The following is a 17,928-nucleotide window of genomic DNA, read 5'->3' on the forward strand; positions in this document are numbered from 1 at the left end:
TTCCATATACTATTTGTGATTAATACCACGGCAATCCCACCAAATACAAAAGAATGATCTTTTTGTTAGTCAAATTACGCTTTACGATGCTGCCGACGGACTCACGGGCGCAGATCAACTAAATTTTTGCCCTATGTTGTTGAAATAAATTTATTTTTCAACACAAGTGACTATCCAGATCACCAGATCCAAAGCATGATCTTTTCGTTAGTCAAATTACGCTTTGCGACGCTGCCGACAGGCTCACCGGGCGCAGACCAGCTCCCTTTTCGACCTATATTGTTTGTGTAAACTTGTCTAACTTTGAAAGAAAAAAAAAAAAAAAAAACTATGTATATAACACGCAAAGATATTACAGAACATAAATTTACTCAATTTTATTGGATTACCAAAGGAGGAAAAAATACTCAGATAACTCTCATAGAATTCTTAAACGCTAAATTAAGAATAAATTTTATAAAATGTTTACTAATAAATACAAGTATTTTAAATAATAAATTTTTCCATCTCTACATATACCACGTTTATCGGAGTGTCGCATTTGACTTTACAATTAAGCTCCGAAATTTCCTTGCTGTAGATTGGATGATTACCAATATACTTACAATCCTACTAGTAACCAGGGCCACTATTAGGGATTTTTGCTACTCAATACATTATCTGTGGCTCCTACCACACGCCACCAGTGGCCGAGTGGTTAAAACTACTGAATACTGGAAGTTCGAACTGGTTTGGGTTCGATGCCAGACGAATCAGCTGGTTGCATTGTTTGTTTTCACCGTGTGTAACATGAATACAAGCCAGTTCCCTTCAGCAATTAGGCCCTCCCGCGGTAGAGGAATTAAATCGCTGAACACTGGTAGTTTCGACCTGGATTCGAATAAAGGCTAACGGGCCGGCTGCATGGACGTTTTCATAATTTTCTGTATGTGTAACGTGTATGGGTTGTCAATTTCTCTAAGAAAGTTCAACATGAAGGCATCCTACTGTGCTTTGCCATAATAACCTAATCTAAGCCTTCAGAAAATGACTCCACGAAGGCCTGCCATCGTAAGAAGGTAACCCTCGTGGCTTTGCTACATTCAAAGAGCCTAACGCAGTTCTAGCAAGCGAGCCGCCGAACACTGGTAGTTCATCCGGAGTTCAAGCCTCGATAACGAGTTGGATGCATGACCGATTTTGGTGTTTTCCAAATTCACCTGCTTTGGCGTAATCAAACTCTATAATTCTAAACAAACTGACGTTCGGTTCGGCTCCAACGGCTCTAGCACCACGTTCCAAATTATAACTACAGTTCAACAAATAAATGTCTGGCGTATACATTCGAATAACCTAAGTAAAAAAAAAAAAAGGGGGGGGGGCTTTTTAATTTCTTCCACAACCAAGCATGCATGCATGCACATAAAGCGAATAAAGAAAAACTTATGGAGTGCAATAGGGTTCTAATCCATAACATATTTAGTTAGTGATCGCCATCATTGGGAGCTATAAATATGCTATATTGACGGGAAGGAGAAAATTTTACTTCCTGAGTGAGCTAATTCAGAACTAGTCATTATTTCATCTGTCATCTTAAATTTAGGATGTCAAATTACGTGACTAACAAAAACCTAGTATTTATATGAAGCTTGATAAAAATCAAAGTTTTGAAGACGGTATATGTGATCATGTTCGGTTGATTACCATTATGATCAGCAAATAACAACAGCAATTTACTGATGTCTTTCTTATCTTTATATTCAGATGTAGTTTTCAGGGCAACTAGAGAAAATTTATTAATTACTTTTATTATTTTTGATACTTTATACGTACGAAGATACATACTTGTAGGAAGAGAGATATAAATATCATATTCGAACAAATAAAAACAAATCGTGACTTGAAGACCCTAGAGATACGGCTTCTGATTGCTTTTCAAATTTTTACCATATTAGTAACGATATAATCGAATAATCTTTCAAAGATTATTGTTTACCGATTTTAGGTAACAACTAGAAAACATTTTTTCGAACTTATCCTCAAACAAGTTTGCTATTGGTAATGAATACTGCTGTATCATGAATCAGGTACGGCGCTATGCATTTTGCTGACTTTGTACGCAATAAATTCTGTTGTCAAGTGCCCTTCCCACAAAATTCTAAAATTTTATTGCTTGATGCTTCGCTGAATTTTACAATTTTGCTGTACGTAAATTCTGCCGTACCGGCAGTGATCATGATTTCAAATTCCCCCTCCCCGAGATTTACTGTGTTATCTGAAAAACAGCTCACAAGTTGCTAAAAATAGCTATAAAACTGGTTCCACAGCTTTTAGCAACGGCCTCCCGTTGTGCGTTTGGGAACTCAGCTTTTGAAAGAAAAGGAAGGGGAATAATTTCTCTCTGACTACAGTATAGATGAGGTCCGTGACTTTGTTTGAGCTACTGCAGAATGTTCTGAAGTACACTTTTTTCTGTTTCGGCAACATTCATCTTGAGAATTCAACACTTGTTCATTAGCCCTTAGTAATTGACAGAAATGCTTTTAGAAAGTAGTGGGTTCATTGATACCAACAAAATGGTTGGTATCAATAAACTGGGGATACGTTAGTTTCAGTTGTTGGGTTCAAATGAACCTTTCAAATACTAAAAAAGTCCTTTTGCATAATCGAATCCTTTTGCATAAAGAATTTCATCTGAGAATAATTTTTCTACTTAAAAATGAGTTTTGCAGTACTTTTTAAATACTACTTGTATTTTTATTTTCGAAAATTTTCATAAATATTGTAATTAATTATTTCCAATTTTAATAACTCGCAGAAAAAACACAATTTTCAAGAAATTTTTTTATTATGGTTATTCAAACTTATACTAATATACAGCATCTTTTATATTCCTTATACATTTGACACTGCATGCTTCAACCTGCATGTAAGTTTCTCTTCCTTAGTAACTCCTGACCCAGAGACGTCTCAATGAAAGCCAAATCATGCACAAAATTTTCACCTGAAAAGAAAAAAAAAAGAAAATGATAAAATATTTTTAACACCATATTCTCGACCCCCCCCCCCCCGAAAAAAAAAAGAAATTGCAAGAAATACAAATTTCTAACAGAAAAATGCATTTTCAAGCAGCTGAAATTGTTTCACAAATTAATAATGCAGATAGCAAATGTAACATATGGCACTATTGCCACTCAGTGCAATCTCTGCATGTCCTAAATTCTGCTGGCTGATGTCTTCGTAAGTTCTGAACATTTTTTTGCCTCTAAATTTTGCTGCTCAGTGCCCTCTGCTAAATTATAAAATTTTGACTACCACTGGTTGCACAGGCCCTGATCAAAGCAAAGAGGCAAGATGCTACCTGCTATTGATAAACTGCCTTATAAATACCACAAATCTAAATAAATATCAGTTTTATTTCCAAAACAGAATTATCTCACAGCTAAAGCATTGCCTTTGCAGAAAATCTTCTAAATGGAAATAGAATTGCATCCACATTACATGTGCAGAATCCCAATAATTCATTATAAACAGTTCCAAACCATAGTTAGGCTTAGAACTCACAACAGTATTCTTCTTGGAAGTCTTCCTAAGGAAATAGTAGTATATTCAGGGAACATGTGGGCAAAATCATGACAGTATATCACAAGCCTAATTCTTGACCATACATACTAGAAAGATCACAGAAATTCCTCACAGGAAGCTAGATTCATATAACAAAATTTCATGCAACATATGGCATATGGGAAAAAGCAAGGACATTATAATCACTAGCATAGTTTATACCCAAATGAGTCGCAGATGGTGCACTATGTGCTCACAGCTGATTATCACTAATGCAGATATATATTTACTAATATTTAGAAGATGATGAAGTATAGCAAAATATACAAAACATTAGTCCTTAAATCCAACACATTTTCTGATTTTCATACCATCTAGAATAATAGATTTGACGTTAGGTACAATATCAGAATTTTGGGTACATGAAATGTGAAATGGTTTTTTATTTTTAGTCACTGTTTCTAGTAATTTGTTCGAAAGTAACAAATAAGCTGGTTTCAGTCTGTCAATGAAATGTTAACTTGTCTGTCCTTAATTAAGACTCGGAAATATTTATCATATTTTTTCACCACAAAAAAATGGTCCCTCAATAAGCAAATTCAAGTGCCTTTTTCACACGATCAGTTCTCACAAACACATGAGAACATGATCTCAAGTCTTTATGCATAAATATTTTATGTTTGTTAGCAGTTGATAAACTGGTGCTGATCCATAAAAGACAGTAAATTTGTTACAAATGGTTCAGGTTTAGTTTTAGTGGTAGGTAGTCGAAAAACTCACATGGTAACCTTATTTGCATAAAATATACCATTTGAGCTACAGAGTGATTAGTATCAGGACATATTGCAACTCTGAATCCTAGAAGGATTTCTGTCCATCTGATGTTGCTGTGAGCCTTTATTGCATTTTTTTAAGTTCTGAGAAACTGCTCAATTTTCCCACTGCAATGTGGGTGGTATGGAGTGGAACGTAAAACTTTAGCACCACATACTTTTGCAAGGCTCTTGAAAGGCTGCGACTCAAACTGTCTTCCTTGATCTGAGATTATGGAACTAGGCACAACAAATCTGCTAATCCAATGATTGTAAAATGCTTTGACAACCATTTCTCTTGTGATATCTGGTAAAGAAACTACTTCTCCCTAACAGGAAAAATGGTCAATAAATGTCAGATAATACGTCCTACCAGCAGATGGTGGTAATGGCCCAATCAGGTCAACTTGCACAATACTTAATCTAGCATGAGGTACTTGGAACTCGGCTATTTTAGATTTTGTATGCCTGTTGACTTTGCTCCTTTGACAATTGACAGGACTTTAAGTCTATTCGTGAATTTCTTTCTTTATATTTGGAAAGATAAATTTTTCAGTCATCTCGTTGACAGTTGTCCTGATACCAGAGGAGCAAAATTATGAATTTGATGAAACATTTGTTGTCTAAATTGCTTTGAAATAAAAGGCCTGATACTGGTTGTTGAGCTGTCACATCTTAATGTTTTCCAAAATGCTAATGTAGATGATTTAAATTTCAGTGAAGCACTACCTGTCATTAAATGTTGCAATTCTTCATTATATTCTTGAGTATCTGCTACTGCTTCATAGCCAGTAACTGAGACTACTTCAACTGCAACTAAATTTTCTTTGGCATCAATATGCTGAATATCAGTTGAAAATTCCGATATATACTGAAGTTGGTGTTGTTGTCTGGGTTATGCCTTCCCATTCTTTTGCTTCTATGCATATGACAGTGGCTTGTGATCAGTAAGTATGATGAATTTGCGTCCTTCCGATACATGTTTAAAATGCTTGACAGAAAGATATATTCCTAAGAATTCTCTGTCATAGGTACTATAAACCTTCTGTGCATTATTTAATGTTTTAGAGTAGAACACAATAGGTTTTCAGTCTTGTTCTTGTTCTTCCAATTGCTGCAATACTGATCCTATAGGAAAGTCTGATGTATCTGCACACAAAGGGTAATCCATTGGGAAACACAAAAGGGCACCATTGACTAAATCAGATTTGCACTTCTCAAACTGGTGAATTCCTTCATCTGTGCAGGCCTACCAGCGGCAGAGCGGTAAAATCGCTGAACACTGGTAGTTCGGTCCGAGGTTCGAATCCCGCGAACGTACTGGCTGCATGGGCGTTTTCGTGGTTTTCCCCATGTGTAACGTGTATATGAGCCAGTTTCCCTTAGAAAGTCCTCCACGAAGGCATCCCTTCTCTTAGGCAGATAGCCCTAGTGTGCTTTGCCATAATTAAATACACTAAACACCTTCATCTGTGCATGGAACTTTACAATGATCTTTTTTTATCACCCTTTAACATTTCGTGTATGACTTCTTGAGTTTCTGCAGCATTTTTCAAAAAGCATCGATAAAATTTTATCATGCCCATAAATGAACAAAGCTCATGTATTGTCGGTAATTTACATTGCAGATTACTTCAACCTTTTCTGGCAGCGAACAGGAACCTTCTGTAGTTATGAGGTAACCCATAACTTATGTTTAATATGTAATACATAATGTAATATCCCACCACATTACCCATTTCCAATCCTCAGATGCCCAGTGTCTTTTCTCGACACCACTGAAAATGAAGTCTTGCATGTCGGCAGAACTGAGTGATTTTCTTACAGGCACCAAAACTATGCATTCCTATCCCTCTGCAATTCGCTGCGCATAGTTCTAGCTGAAATTTGTTGGGAAGAGCCTTGGTTGATGATTTGTGATAGTTGAATCCGTGTTCTGCCGTACAATTCATCAGAGATACCGCCGATCACTGTCTTTGAAAACTATGCTCGAACTGCAGTTACATTTTTTAGAGAAGGATTCGAAATCGATGCCCCCACTAAATGTGCACCAACAATAAGCCCCTTTTTCAAATGGTGAACGATCTGCCGCCTTTTTTCCCCATTTTACTTCATTCATCATGAAAAGCACTCTTACACCTTACTTATACTGGCATTTTAACCAGATTGGCCAGTGTGTGTATTATTATATTATGCAACATGAGGCAGCATTAACATGTGGAGCTGGGAAGGCTTCTAATGATCACCTTTCTCTCTTGTGAGAGCAGGATGCACTGAAATTTGATGTCCTTATTTTTTAGAATGGTTATGAGTTTTGTAGACAAGTGGATCATCCACGTTCAAGATATAAGCAATCATCTTTCCACAATACTCAATTTTGTATGTCTTCTTCTCAAATATCATTGTATGGATGTCCTTCCAGCTGAATCAGGAGCAGTGACTTTGTGGAGGTTTTCCTTGGAGAAATGGACTTATATTGGAGTTACACATGATTCAAACCAAAATACTTCTTTACCGCAAGTATTTAAGTTCAGAGGTGTAACATGTTGTGCAGAAAATATTCTCAACAAGTTATCAGCTATGGATCAAAGCACATAAGAATACTTAGAAACAGAAGTGCATGAGGAAACATTCAGAAAAGAGATGACTTTAATTTTTTCCAATGTTAGTGCAGCACAGGTGATGCTATTTTAAAAAATTATTTATTGAATTATGACAGAGGTCATCAAACTTATTTTCTTTTTCACAGAAACTGTGACTTTATGGAAGTCTTCTTTGCATAAATGTAGTTTTACCAAAGTTACTGATGATTAAAACCAAAATATATGATTGCACGCATTATTTACACTGCAAAATATAACATGTGGTGCAGAAAATGTTCACAACAAGTTAGCAGCTATAAATGAAAGCACACAGGAATATTTAGAATGAGAAGTGGATGATGAAACATTCAGAAAAGAGATGCAATGGCAGTGCAGCACAGGAGATTCTAGCTTCAAGTATTGATTACAGAATTATGGCAGAATTGATCAGACGTATCTATTACTGAAAGCAGAGACTTTTTGAACATATTTTTTTTAGAGAAATGGGGTAATATTCTAATTAGGTATGGATTTAATCATAATGCTTTGTTGCAGGCATAGTTTTTATTCAGACGTAGAAAATGTTACGGTGTGCTGGCTTGGCTTGTTACTGATTACAAATCAAAAATAATTTTTGGTTTCCTGATTCTTTTCTCTCCTGCATTCTTTCTAGGAGATGAAATAATTTTATCTGCTTCTGAAATTTCAATTTCTCTTTTTTCTTGTGTTTGTTTTACAGAAGCAGTGGCCTGTTTTTGTTTCTCATTCTGTGCTCTAGCATCAACAATATACTTCGGTTCTCTAAGAGACATTTTTCTTGGTGCTCTTGGATCAACAAGCTCAGGAAGAATACAATTCACGTAAAATTTTTCGAGTTTTGGAACTAAACTGATCCAGAAAGTTTTGTCTTCGGGTATTCTTAATGTGATTGCATCTTCTCTGCACCATATATATAAATCACACCAATTCCTCTCTGTTATGGCTAACTGCCCTTGAATTTGAAAATAATATTTGTGGCTTTTCGGTAAATAAAGATTATTATCAGCATCCATCCGAAGACCAACAGAATTAGGCTTGCTGAAAAAGTCTGACAAGTCTGCTGAGAATCTGGCTGTATAAGGACATTTTATTTCAAGTAATCCATCTTTGTCTATCAATCCATCTGGCGAAGTACAAAGAAAGGGATATTTAGGATCAATAAAAAGGCCACAATGTCTGATGTTTTTTCCCATGTGCTTTTCCTTGTATTGATTTAAGGCTACTGCTTCGTTAGCCAAGCCATACTTTAATGCTTTAGTTGAAACGTTATCATTATATATGATACGTTTCACTAAAGCAGCACTGAGTGTTGTTGGACGCCTATCAGCAACATCTTTGAAAAAGGATGATGATATTCTTCTTGATCTTTCATGACGCCATCTTTCAGATGATGACTGTCCACGTGTTACGGCCTCAAGAGAATCTTTTTTTGGAACTTCAATTGATATAAAAAAATTTTTAGCTGCCAATTCATATGCTTCATCTGATAGGTCTGGTTTCTCAGGAAAATCACCATAAGAAATATCCCCACCTTGCTGAATATGTCCTGCTTTCCTCATATTTCTCTTTTTCTTCTCAGTGTCAAAAAGTCTACGTCTCTCAAGACGTTTTACATGGCGCTTATTTCTGGAAGCTAAGAATTTCAAAGTTGGAGTCCTGGGGCTACTTCCTGTTACAGCTTTTTGTGCATTTTTTTGCCACTGCTGTGCTGGATTTTGATAGGCCATGACAGCAATACTCGCACGCCTGTTCATGCCACCAGCTTTGGAAAAATCAACTCTTTTTCCACCAGATGTTTTACACAGTTGACTCATGAAGCTTTCAGCAGGATTATTTGTGGCATTCCAAATAAGAGTACTGCTACACGATATCAGTACTCTTCCCACTTCTGCTTCAATAGCTTGCAACATACCCGAGGAAAAAATTTCATTGTATGTGCTGTCCAACTCTGCACCTTTCTTTGCACAAACAGCACTACAAGCATCATGCTTGCCAAATATATGATGTAGCCCATTTCTCAAGTCAGATACTAATGCATCAATAGCTTCTTGTGTGTGCTGATAATGGCTAGGTAAAGCATGAGCTTTTATAGCTACTCTAGCACCTCTGACTAACAGTGGCATTTTAATTTTCAGCAATTTACGGGCAGCAATTCCTTTAGCCCCGGGGAAGCGCGCAGTATTTTGCTGAAGTTTCTCAAGAGCTCTGCGATATCTTCGAACAGCATGGTTAGCACATTCTACTTTGATCACCCGTCCTCCATATGAAATGCTTTCTTTCACTTTGGCCATTGTGTTAGCATCTCCATCTCCAACAAGTCGAGTACAACGTATTTTGTGAACACACTGGAGATAATTCAGACCTTCCACAATGGCACTGCTTTCCATACCTGTAGAAGGCCCATTCCAATTTCGCCAACAAAGGTGCACTTTATTTGGCATCTTGCCATCTTCAATAGCACTGCATATAAGGCACACTTTGTTGCGAATTCCAACAAACAAAATTTTCTGGGTGACCATGCCTATAATAACAGATATGCCACTTGAAGCATTGTAACCATGCCCATAGCTTCTTTTACACCAACCTCCATCAACAATGACAGTTATACAGTGATAACCATCATTATCTTTATCATTGCGAAGTTCTGCCTGCCTTTTCTCCTCTTCTATAGCAGCACACATAGTTTCCTGTGCACATCCCTGTATTATTTTGCCAGTAGTTCGCTCACAAGAAGCAAAGGTCGAGTTGCTCATATACGGAATTTCCATGATGCTAAAAATTTTATCACATACATAGTTATATGTAGTGACAAGACCACGTCGAATCACTTTGTTAAAAATAAATGATCCTCCAAATTTACAATTTAGGGAATGTTGCTCTAATGTCCTAGCCTGCACTATTACAAAAGACATATTGCAAATTGTTCTGCCAGATGGTAATGGATTTGCCTTTCGTCGATCTTCCCTTTCGATAATTAAAGGTGAATCAGGACACAGAAATTCATCATTAAGGTTCTCCTGAAGAGGCTCAGACTCCAAGCTAAAATATATATATATACAATATATATACATATATATAATTAATATATATAAATATTACAAATTAGGTTTAAATTTGGCTTATTTGATGACAGCAAAGCACTTGATCTTCCTAAGAGGAGGAATGCTTTCATGGAGGACTTTCTAAGGGAAATGGCTCATATACACGGGGAAAACCATGAAAACGCCCATGCAGGCAGCCCATTTGCAATTAGGTTTAGGAAATTTAGGCAACAGATAGCAAATAAATTAACAATAATAATACACTGGATTACCAGTATATTACTACAAGAAGATGAGTCATCTTCACAACTGCTGCTTCCATGCTCGCAGTGTCATTTGCTCGTGCAATATTAGTCACTACTTTGTGTGCCGGAGGTTTCACATGAAGGGCCTCTACACCTGAGTATAAAATGTTCGTGTTCCAGTAAACACTGAATTCAGAGGGGCAAGAATAACTCTTTCATGGTGGATAACTCAGTTACCAAATGGCTTTCTAAGGCTCTATTCAAGCCGTTGTATAAATGTCATAATTCCCAACTAACAACGCTTTGTAGTCAGACCTTGCTATGTCACAAAAACTAGTTTGGGCATTAAGCTTGAAGTTTTCAACTTTGTGCCGACTTGATATAAGAGTCGGCCAATCAGAGCATATACATAAAACCTATTGAGAGAGAAAGCTGTAGACACATACATGCATGCACAAATTTAGCTTCTCTAATTGGCTATGGCTTAGATCCTCTCTCGCAGGTGTGAATGGAACTCCCACATTTTGTGCCTTATGATTATGCGTCTATGACATTTATACCATCATGTGAACGGAGCCTTAGGATGGCATACTAAGAAGATGCACTGTCTTGTGGGGATAAGCAATTTATACTCCTAAGCCTAAAAAAAAAAACTTGGAAAAAAAAGATCACGACTTAAATTTGTTGTCTAATTGCTCTAATTTGAGGCACATTATGAGAGGAAAGCAAAGGTAGTAATCAGAATTATTTAAAAAATTTTATCCTTATATTTTTCTTAAAAATTCTGTAAAATAATAAAATTTGTGGTTTTCCTCAAATAAATATATATGGAAAAAATAACAGCCACATAATCACAGATTTCATTTTGTTATATTTTATTAACAAAATTTAAATTATTAAAAATCTCTTTCATGAAGGGAACATAAAACATCATGAAAACAATGAAAAAGAAGCAATATTTAAAAAAGATAGTAGGCTTATTGATGAGGCTCCCATCAAAAGAATCAAACCCCAAAATATTTTCATTTGCTTCAGTGTCCCGACTTTAAATTTCACTGATTTCAATGAATATATTTTTAAAAAAATCTTTTATTTTCAAGTTCTTTCATGCAAAACGTCCAAATTTGGTACAAATCAAATTCATCCCCCTCTTTTTGATAGCTACAATATTATATTTAACAGTTTTAATAGCTATCAGTATGTAAACAACATAATGTAACACCATAAAAGAAAAACATAAATGATGACATTTTAATTTTGGCATAGAGAAATACATATTTACCCCAAAAGAGAGCTTGTATTTCTACCTTCTACGTCAGAGTCAATAACTGAGATGTCCAGATCAGAACTGAGAAGAAAAGAACCATAATTAGTTTAATTAAGATACAATAACACACCGACCAAGTATTAATTTGAGAGTCAAGCAACAAAAATCAGCATCATATTTTGAAATATTCACTATTTGAAAATATAACGCTGATTTTGGTTGCTTGACTTCTAAATTAATACATAATTAGTTAACCATAATTAAGTAACTGTAATATCATGCACAGCTAATATCTATTTTAAAAATAAACCAACTTACCTCAGGAAAGCCTGGTTTGTCTTAGGAACATTAGCTGTAACTTCTGGCGTAGAAAAGTCAAATTTTTCACTTCCGGACCTAAGAATGAAAGAAATAAACTGCTATAACATAATTAAAAAAAAAAAAAAAACATGAATAAATAAATAACACATAACAAATTTAAGCATTAAGCTATGTATGACTACCACCCATCTCAGACAGTGCGACAGATATTGCTGTATACTGTTTCGCCATACCCTGTGTAGCTATTATATCATGCTGTATAACCCCAGTTTAGAAAAATTACAAAATGTGTTATTTATATCTATCTAAAATGGTACATTACTACATGATTTGTAAGAATAAATTAGAGGGCTCTGCGAATGAAATTCCTTCCAATTAAAAAATGTAGGAATAAAGAAAATGCAGGAATTGCAAATGCAGAAATGAAAAAGGGGATTATATTTTTTGTACAGAATCCAGATGACATATTTTTCAACATTTTAGAAATTTCAATATTAATTTTAGGGGCATAAAATATTAGGCCCCTAAAAGCAGAATATAGTTTTTAAATGTTCAGATAATCTTCCTATGAGAAGAATTCCTTTGAGAAGTACACATCTGAACCACAATTAAAAAACATGTACAAGAACAGAGCTGAGGACTTCTGTTTGCAGAAAGTCTGTCACATAACATATGAAAAGTTTCTTATTGGTAGATTTTTGATCAGACGGATATTTTAATGTTATACAGAGAAAGCATTCACTCCCTTTATACTGGAGATAATTCAATTTGGACAATGGCAAAAAGGCTAAGCAAGCCTGAGCGTATTGGTCCCATTCTTGGCACTAGTTTGGTTTACGCTCAAAATACACAGCAGATATTTTCTAATTACCTGCATCCCAATATCAATTCAATTCAGCTTTTGGTGGAATTTAACATTTGTGACATATTTTTCAAAAACTACACTTCACAACATGCATACATGACAAATACACAGAACCATAAATAAACAAGCAATAATATATATTTATATATAAATTTTACTAAATGATCATAAAATGTTCCAACGCTAAAAGAAAGTTTTAACATCCAAGTAAATGACGTAATAAAAAAAAGCAAGTTGAACAGCGAGCACATGAATAAATGTGCATACACCTGTTAAAATATACCATAGGTAACTGACAAAGCATTTCGTAGCAAACATATGACTATAAAATTTCCAATAATACATGTAATGATGGTGAATTCAATTTAGATCGCAAGAACATGCTCATACTTTTGAAAAGATTCAATTATTTCAGCAATTCCTTGTGAATTGGAATTTACCCTTTCAATATTTCCCAACAATTTAGTGTGAATGGAGGAATAAATTCTTATAACAGAATTGAACAATTATTAGCATCCCCTCATACACACACATACAAAAAAAAAAAAAAAAAAAAAAAAAAAAAAACTTTGTAAAAAAATCATCCGGGCAATGATTCTCCTTTGACACAGATGCAGTTGTATCAATAATTTCTGACCTTCAATAAAAAAAATACGCACATTTTACTTTGGAATTAACTTACTACGAAATCATAAACACGGGGTAGTCGATATAAAGAATAAATTATTTCTCACCTTTCGAAAACATCCGCTTGTTCGGAATCTTCCACATCTCGGGAATTTAATTTCATATTTTTTTCTTGAGCTCGACGTTTACGCTGAATTCTGGATCTTTTATTAAAACCAGGATGTTTTTTCGGTCGTCCTTGATATTTTCGCATATTTTTTGCAAACTGACCACAGTACAAATAAATGTAAACAAAACGAGTGCGGAATAGCAATGCAATAGGGTTGCCGTAAACGTCATTCTGCTGACAGCTGACAATGTTTAGTGAAAACTGTGTATAAAGGAATATATGAAACGCTTCTAAATATTATTTAGAACAAAATATGATTTATAACTGATATCAAAATCAATTACTTCGTGAATTTTTGCAGAAATAAGATTACAATGTTAAATTTTAACTCGTAGCGCCATCTATTGATGGCTTTCCAAACTACACATTAAAATTACGTATTTCAAACTAATTTTTTTAAAATATAATATTTAAGTAAATTTCATTTCAAACCTGATTCTAACATTGTGATTCGAAAACTGACCTATTGCTTTATATTTCTGCCAAATTGCACGCAACATAGTTTCTTAATTAGCGATTCTGCGTGTAAAAAAATTTTTAGTATTGTAATGCTGCTGTAGTAGACCACCTTAAAGCAGGCAAGATGAAAAATTAGCAATGCCTTCGCCGGGAATCGAACCGCAGACCTCTCAATTACACGCTGAGCGTGCTGACCCAACACCTCCTTATAGAAGGAAGCCGGGACACTGAAGCGAGGGGAAGCTCTGACGTCACAGGTAGTCGTCTCTGACCAACACCTCCTTATAGAAGGAAGCCGGGACACTGAAGCGAGGGGAAGCTCTGACGTCACAGGTAGTCGTCTCTGACTCACCTCGCTCCTTCAAACAAAATCAAAGCCCCGTAGTTGAGCCAAAGGTCGAGTTCAGTTCGCTTTATCGAGGTAACAGTTATATGTTTCCAGCATGATTAGAAAATTGTATGTTTATAATAGCTGCTGCTATTATACTGGGAATGGGTCATTATAATTTTGTTCATATGGACATGCACTGACTGTTTTATATTCAGAGCACTTGAAAGATGATAATATTGAAAAATTCATTTTCGTGCTGTTGAGTGTTTGCTGCATAAAATGGTATCTGGGTTGTATTTAAATGGCTACCACTTAATGTTTAGTAAGTGGTTATCATTTGGTGTTAACATACTGTAAAATGCTTTCTCATGATAAAAGTTGTGTTTCAGCATGCTTACAAGATGACAAGTTTATGGTAACTGCTGCTTTTATACTGAGAATGGGTCATTATAATTTATATTTTTTATATGGGCATGTACTGACTGTTTTACACTTAAAAATATTGAAAAATTCATTTCCTTGTCTTTAATTTGTTGTTGTGTAAAAAAGGGTCTATGTTGTGTCTTTAAGTGGCCATTACTTATATCATTTGAGTATAATTTTCATGTTACCATATGATAAATTACTTTATCAAGATAACAGTTATGTGTTTCAGCATGGCGACAAAATAACAGGTTTGTAATAACTCCTACTATTATTCTGGGAATTGGCTGAATAAAGGGTGTCTCTGATTAGGAGCACTCATTTCACAAACCTGTGATTTTCATGTGCATTTTGAAATTACCGGTGTCCCATAATTAAGACTGGTGGCTTTCTGGACAAATCATTTTGATATATTCTTTGCTTAAATTAAACAAGCCTGATAGCGAGTAACTTAGAAGATCACGATTTTAGCTTGGAAAAATTACAACAAAATTGTGTTGCATGTAGTGACCAGATACTTTCAAATTGGATACTGGTGCATAGGTAAAACATTTTTATTATTTTCTATATTTGAAACATTAACTGATAATCACTTCCTTTACACAACATCAATAAATGTTTTTACATATACTGGTGATGCTGACATCCATTTGCTGTTGAATGTATCTTTATATGCTTCATAAATAATAATAGCCATCGTATAAAATTTAATATCATTTGTGCACCTGAAGTGTTTTAAATGGTAATGGACGGTCTTCTCAAGTGTTTGCCCGATATTTATCCATATTATGGCAGTATCGTAATACATTTTAAAACTATTAATTGGCTGTTGTAAAAAGTTAATAACGGTGTTTGTAATTGCCAGACAAAATGGGTTGAAATTTAACGAATAGAAACTTGAACTTGCAGTATCAAAATTTAAATATTAAGGTCACATAGTCTCATCTTATTGTTTCTGATGAGACCCAATTAATATAGAAGCAGTTTTGAAATTTTCACACCTGTTAATAAATAAGAATTGATGAGATTTCTTAGTATGGCAATATGCTTAATGAGATTTCTGCTTCAATTTTTACAAGAAAGTTTGAATAATTTATTGATAAAAAGAGATCAGCTGGTTTTAACTTATTTGTATGTTATAACTTAGGTGTTGTGTTGTTATGCTGACTGCTTGCATAAAATTGTAAATAAAATTTTTTTATTTTTCACTTGTGAATCTTTATTTTCAAGTTCAGCTATATAACTAACACAATACAGTTAAGTACATATACAACTAATATTATTGGTTCTACAGATTTAAGCAATAATTTTAAATTGCACATTGAATTATTTGCTAAGCAAACCTCTGATATACTAATTTATTTGAAACTTGCAAGACACATAGCATATTATAGACAAAATTTAGTGCATTTTTATACCATTTTCTTTTAAAGACAAATTACTGATTGGAAGAAAAATGAAATGATAAGTAATAGTTTGTATGCAGATAATTTGGGTTTTTTTCATAAATATTAGAAAAATATAAAGCAATACAGTCAAAAGTCGTTAATCGGGACTTCGGCGATTCCGGATTATCGATTTTTCCGGATTATAGATCATCAGTTTAAATCTGGTAAGATGGCATGCAAAAATTACAAAATTAAAAATATGAAACCGTAATTTATGAAATAAAGAACAATTATGATCTAAAGGGTATCAAAATTTACAAAAAGAAAAAGCTTAATATTTATTTGTTTACTTTATTAAACATTTCCTTCAATGTAAGTTGCTTCGTTTCATGTGATAATACTTTCTCTTTAATTCTATTAAACAGACATAATTTCTTGTTTAGTTACAAAGTTCCGCTGTTCAAGTCCTATAATTGCTGTGTTGAGAATACCGACTAATTTGTCAATCGAAATGTTTTCGTTTTCAATAACCTCTGGGTCACTTTCTTCACTATCGGAAGCGAATTATAATGACGAGGAACTTGATTTAAATCATATCAAAGACGGAGTACATCGAGACGAAATACTAAACTTAGTACGGAATTATAATCCAAATAAAATAAAAACATCTGCTCTGAAGATAAGGATAGTGTTGACAGATCAACTTCCAATCCGCAGCGTGAAATTCATAAACAGATTTCGGATTTCAAAACATACTTTCGCTTTGTAGATACAAATTACATATTAGTAAATATATATTGGAAATTCTATTTGACATAATCTTTCTAATCTATCATAATCTAATAATGACGTTTCTGCCCCCACCTCTGCCGCAGAGCAGCGTGAAATTGATAAACAGATTTCGGATTTCAAAACATACTTTCGCTTTGTAGTAAATATATATCGGAAATTCTATTTGACATAATCGAAAGTTCAAGCTTACTTTTATAAAATTGCTCTAACAGTCTGCAAAAAATAATAAGCCGGATCCAATTCGAAGATTAAGGAACAACGCAATCTGCAACATTAACTGAATTAGATAACTTTAGCTTAGCGTATAACTCCGTTAAACATTAAACGCGCATGCGCACAAACATATTCGCAGCCGTAAGGGTCTTACGCGCTCTCGTAAACGCCTGTGCGCATGCGTGAACGCGAAGCATGCGCAGAAAGTTTGTAGCTTTGAGGTCCGGATTATAGATCATTCCGGATTATGGGTGTCCGAATTAACGACTTTTGACTGTATTAAATTATGAGGGAAAAGTCAGAAATTCCTTTTTTGAGTTAGTATGGCTGATTTTTAACTTTTTAAATGCTGCTGTGAAACCTACAAGGAAGTATAATTCATTAAAGTCAAGAAATAAGAAACAAAAAATTCTTAAATTTATGTCAAATTTTATTGTGTTAAATTTTGAAGTAATTAAATTATTCATTATATATAATTGAATCTCTGAATAAAATCCCACCCAAGTATCTATATCAAATAGTGAAATCAACGTTAAGTACGGCACTAGCGCGCAGCCTGTTTTGTTTCGTTGCTCTCTCGGGGTTTCGACATAGACGACTACGCGTGACGTCACAATCCAGTGTCCCGGCTTCCTTCTATAAGGAGGTGTTGGCTGACCACTACGCCACGAAGGCTCGCGAAGAAGGGGGAAGAAATACCTTGTATACTCCCCTTTTTAAAGGACGACTTGGGTTTTTAGGGGACTCGATCGCCAAATCCTGGATGAGGAGAATCATCATCCAACACCCTTTTAATTCGGGCACCACTGTA

At 34.7% G+C, this 17,928-nt stretch overlaps 2 protein-coding genes across 2 annotated transcripts in view; one reads left to right on the top strand and one right to left on the bottom strand.

The window, feature by feature from the left end:
• The window catches only part of KrT95D (phosphofurin acidic cluster sorting protein KrT95D), a 104,083-nt gene that overhangs the window by 16,332 nt on the left and 69,823 nt on the right, over positions 1-17,928 (top strand). The gene's annotated exons all lie outside the window — the stretch shown is intronic.
• LOC146993202 (uncharacterized) lies at positions 6,978-14,079 on the bottom strand. Its single transcript, XM_085808378.1, has 5 exons — positions 13,450-14,079; positions 13,284-13,352; positions 11,848-11,925; positions 11,545-11,610; positions 6,978-10,015 (listed from the first exon to the last, which is right to left on the bottom strand). The coding sequence occupies exons 1-5, from the start codon at positions 13,593-13,595 to the stop codon at positions 7,552-7,554; spliced, it is 2,823 nt and encodes a 940-aa protein (XP_085664504.1). The 5' UTR covers positions 13,596-14,079; the 3' UTR covers positions 6,978-7,551.

Source organism: Stegodyphus dumicola, chromosome X1 (genome assembly GCF_044657685.1).
Source record: "Stegodyphus dumicola isolate Sdum_Otavi_A_Nest chromosome X1, ASM4465768v1".
Taxonomy (NCBI): domain Eukaryota; kingdom Metazoa; phylum Arthropoda; class Arachnida; order Araneae; family Eresidae; genus Stegodyphus; species Stegodyphus dumicola.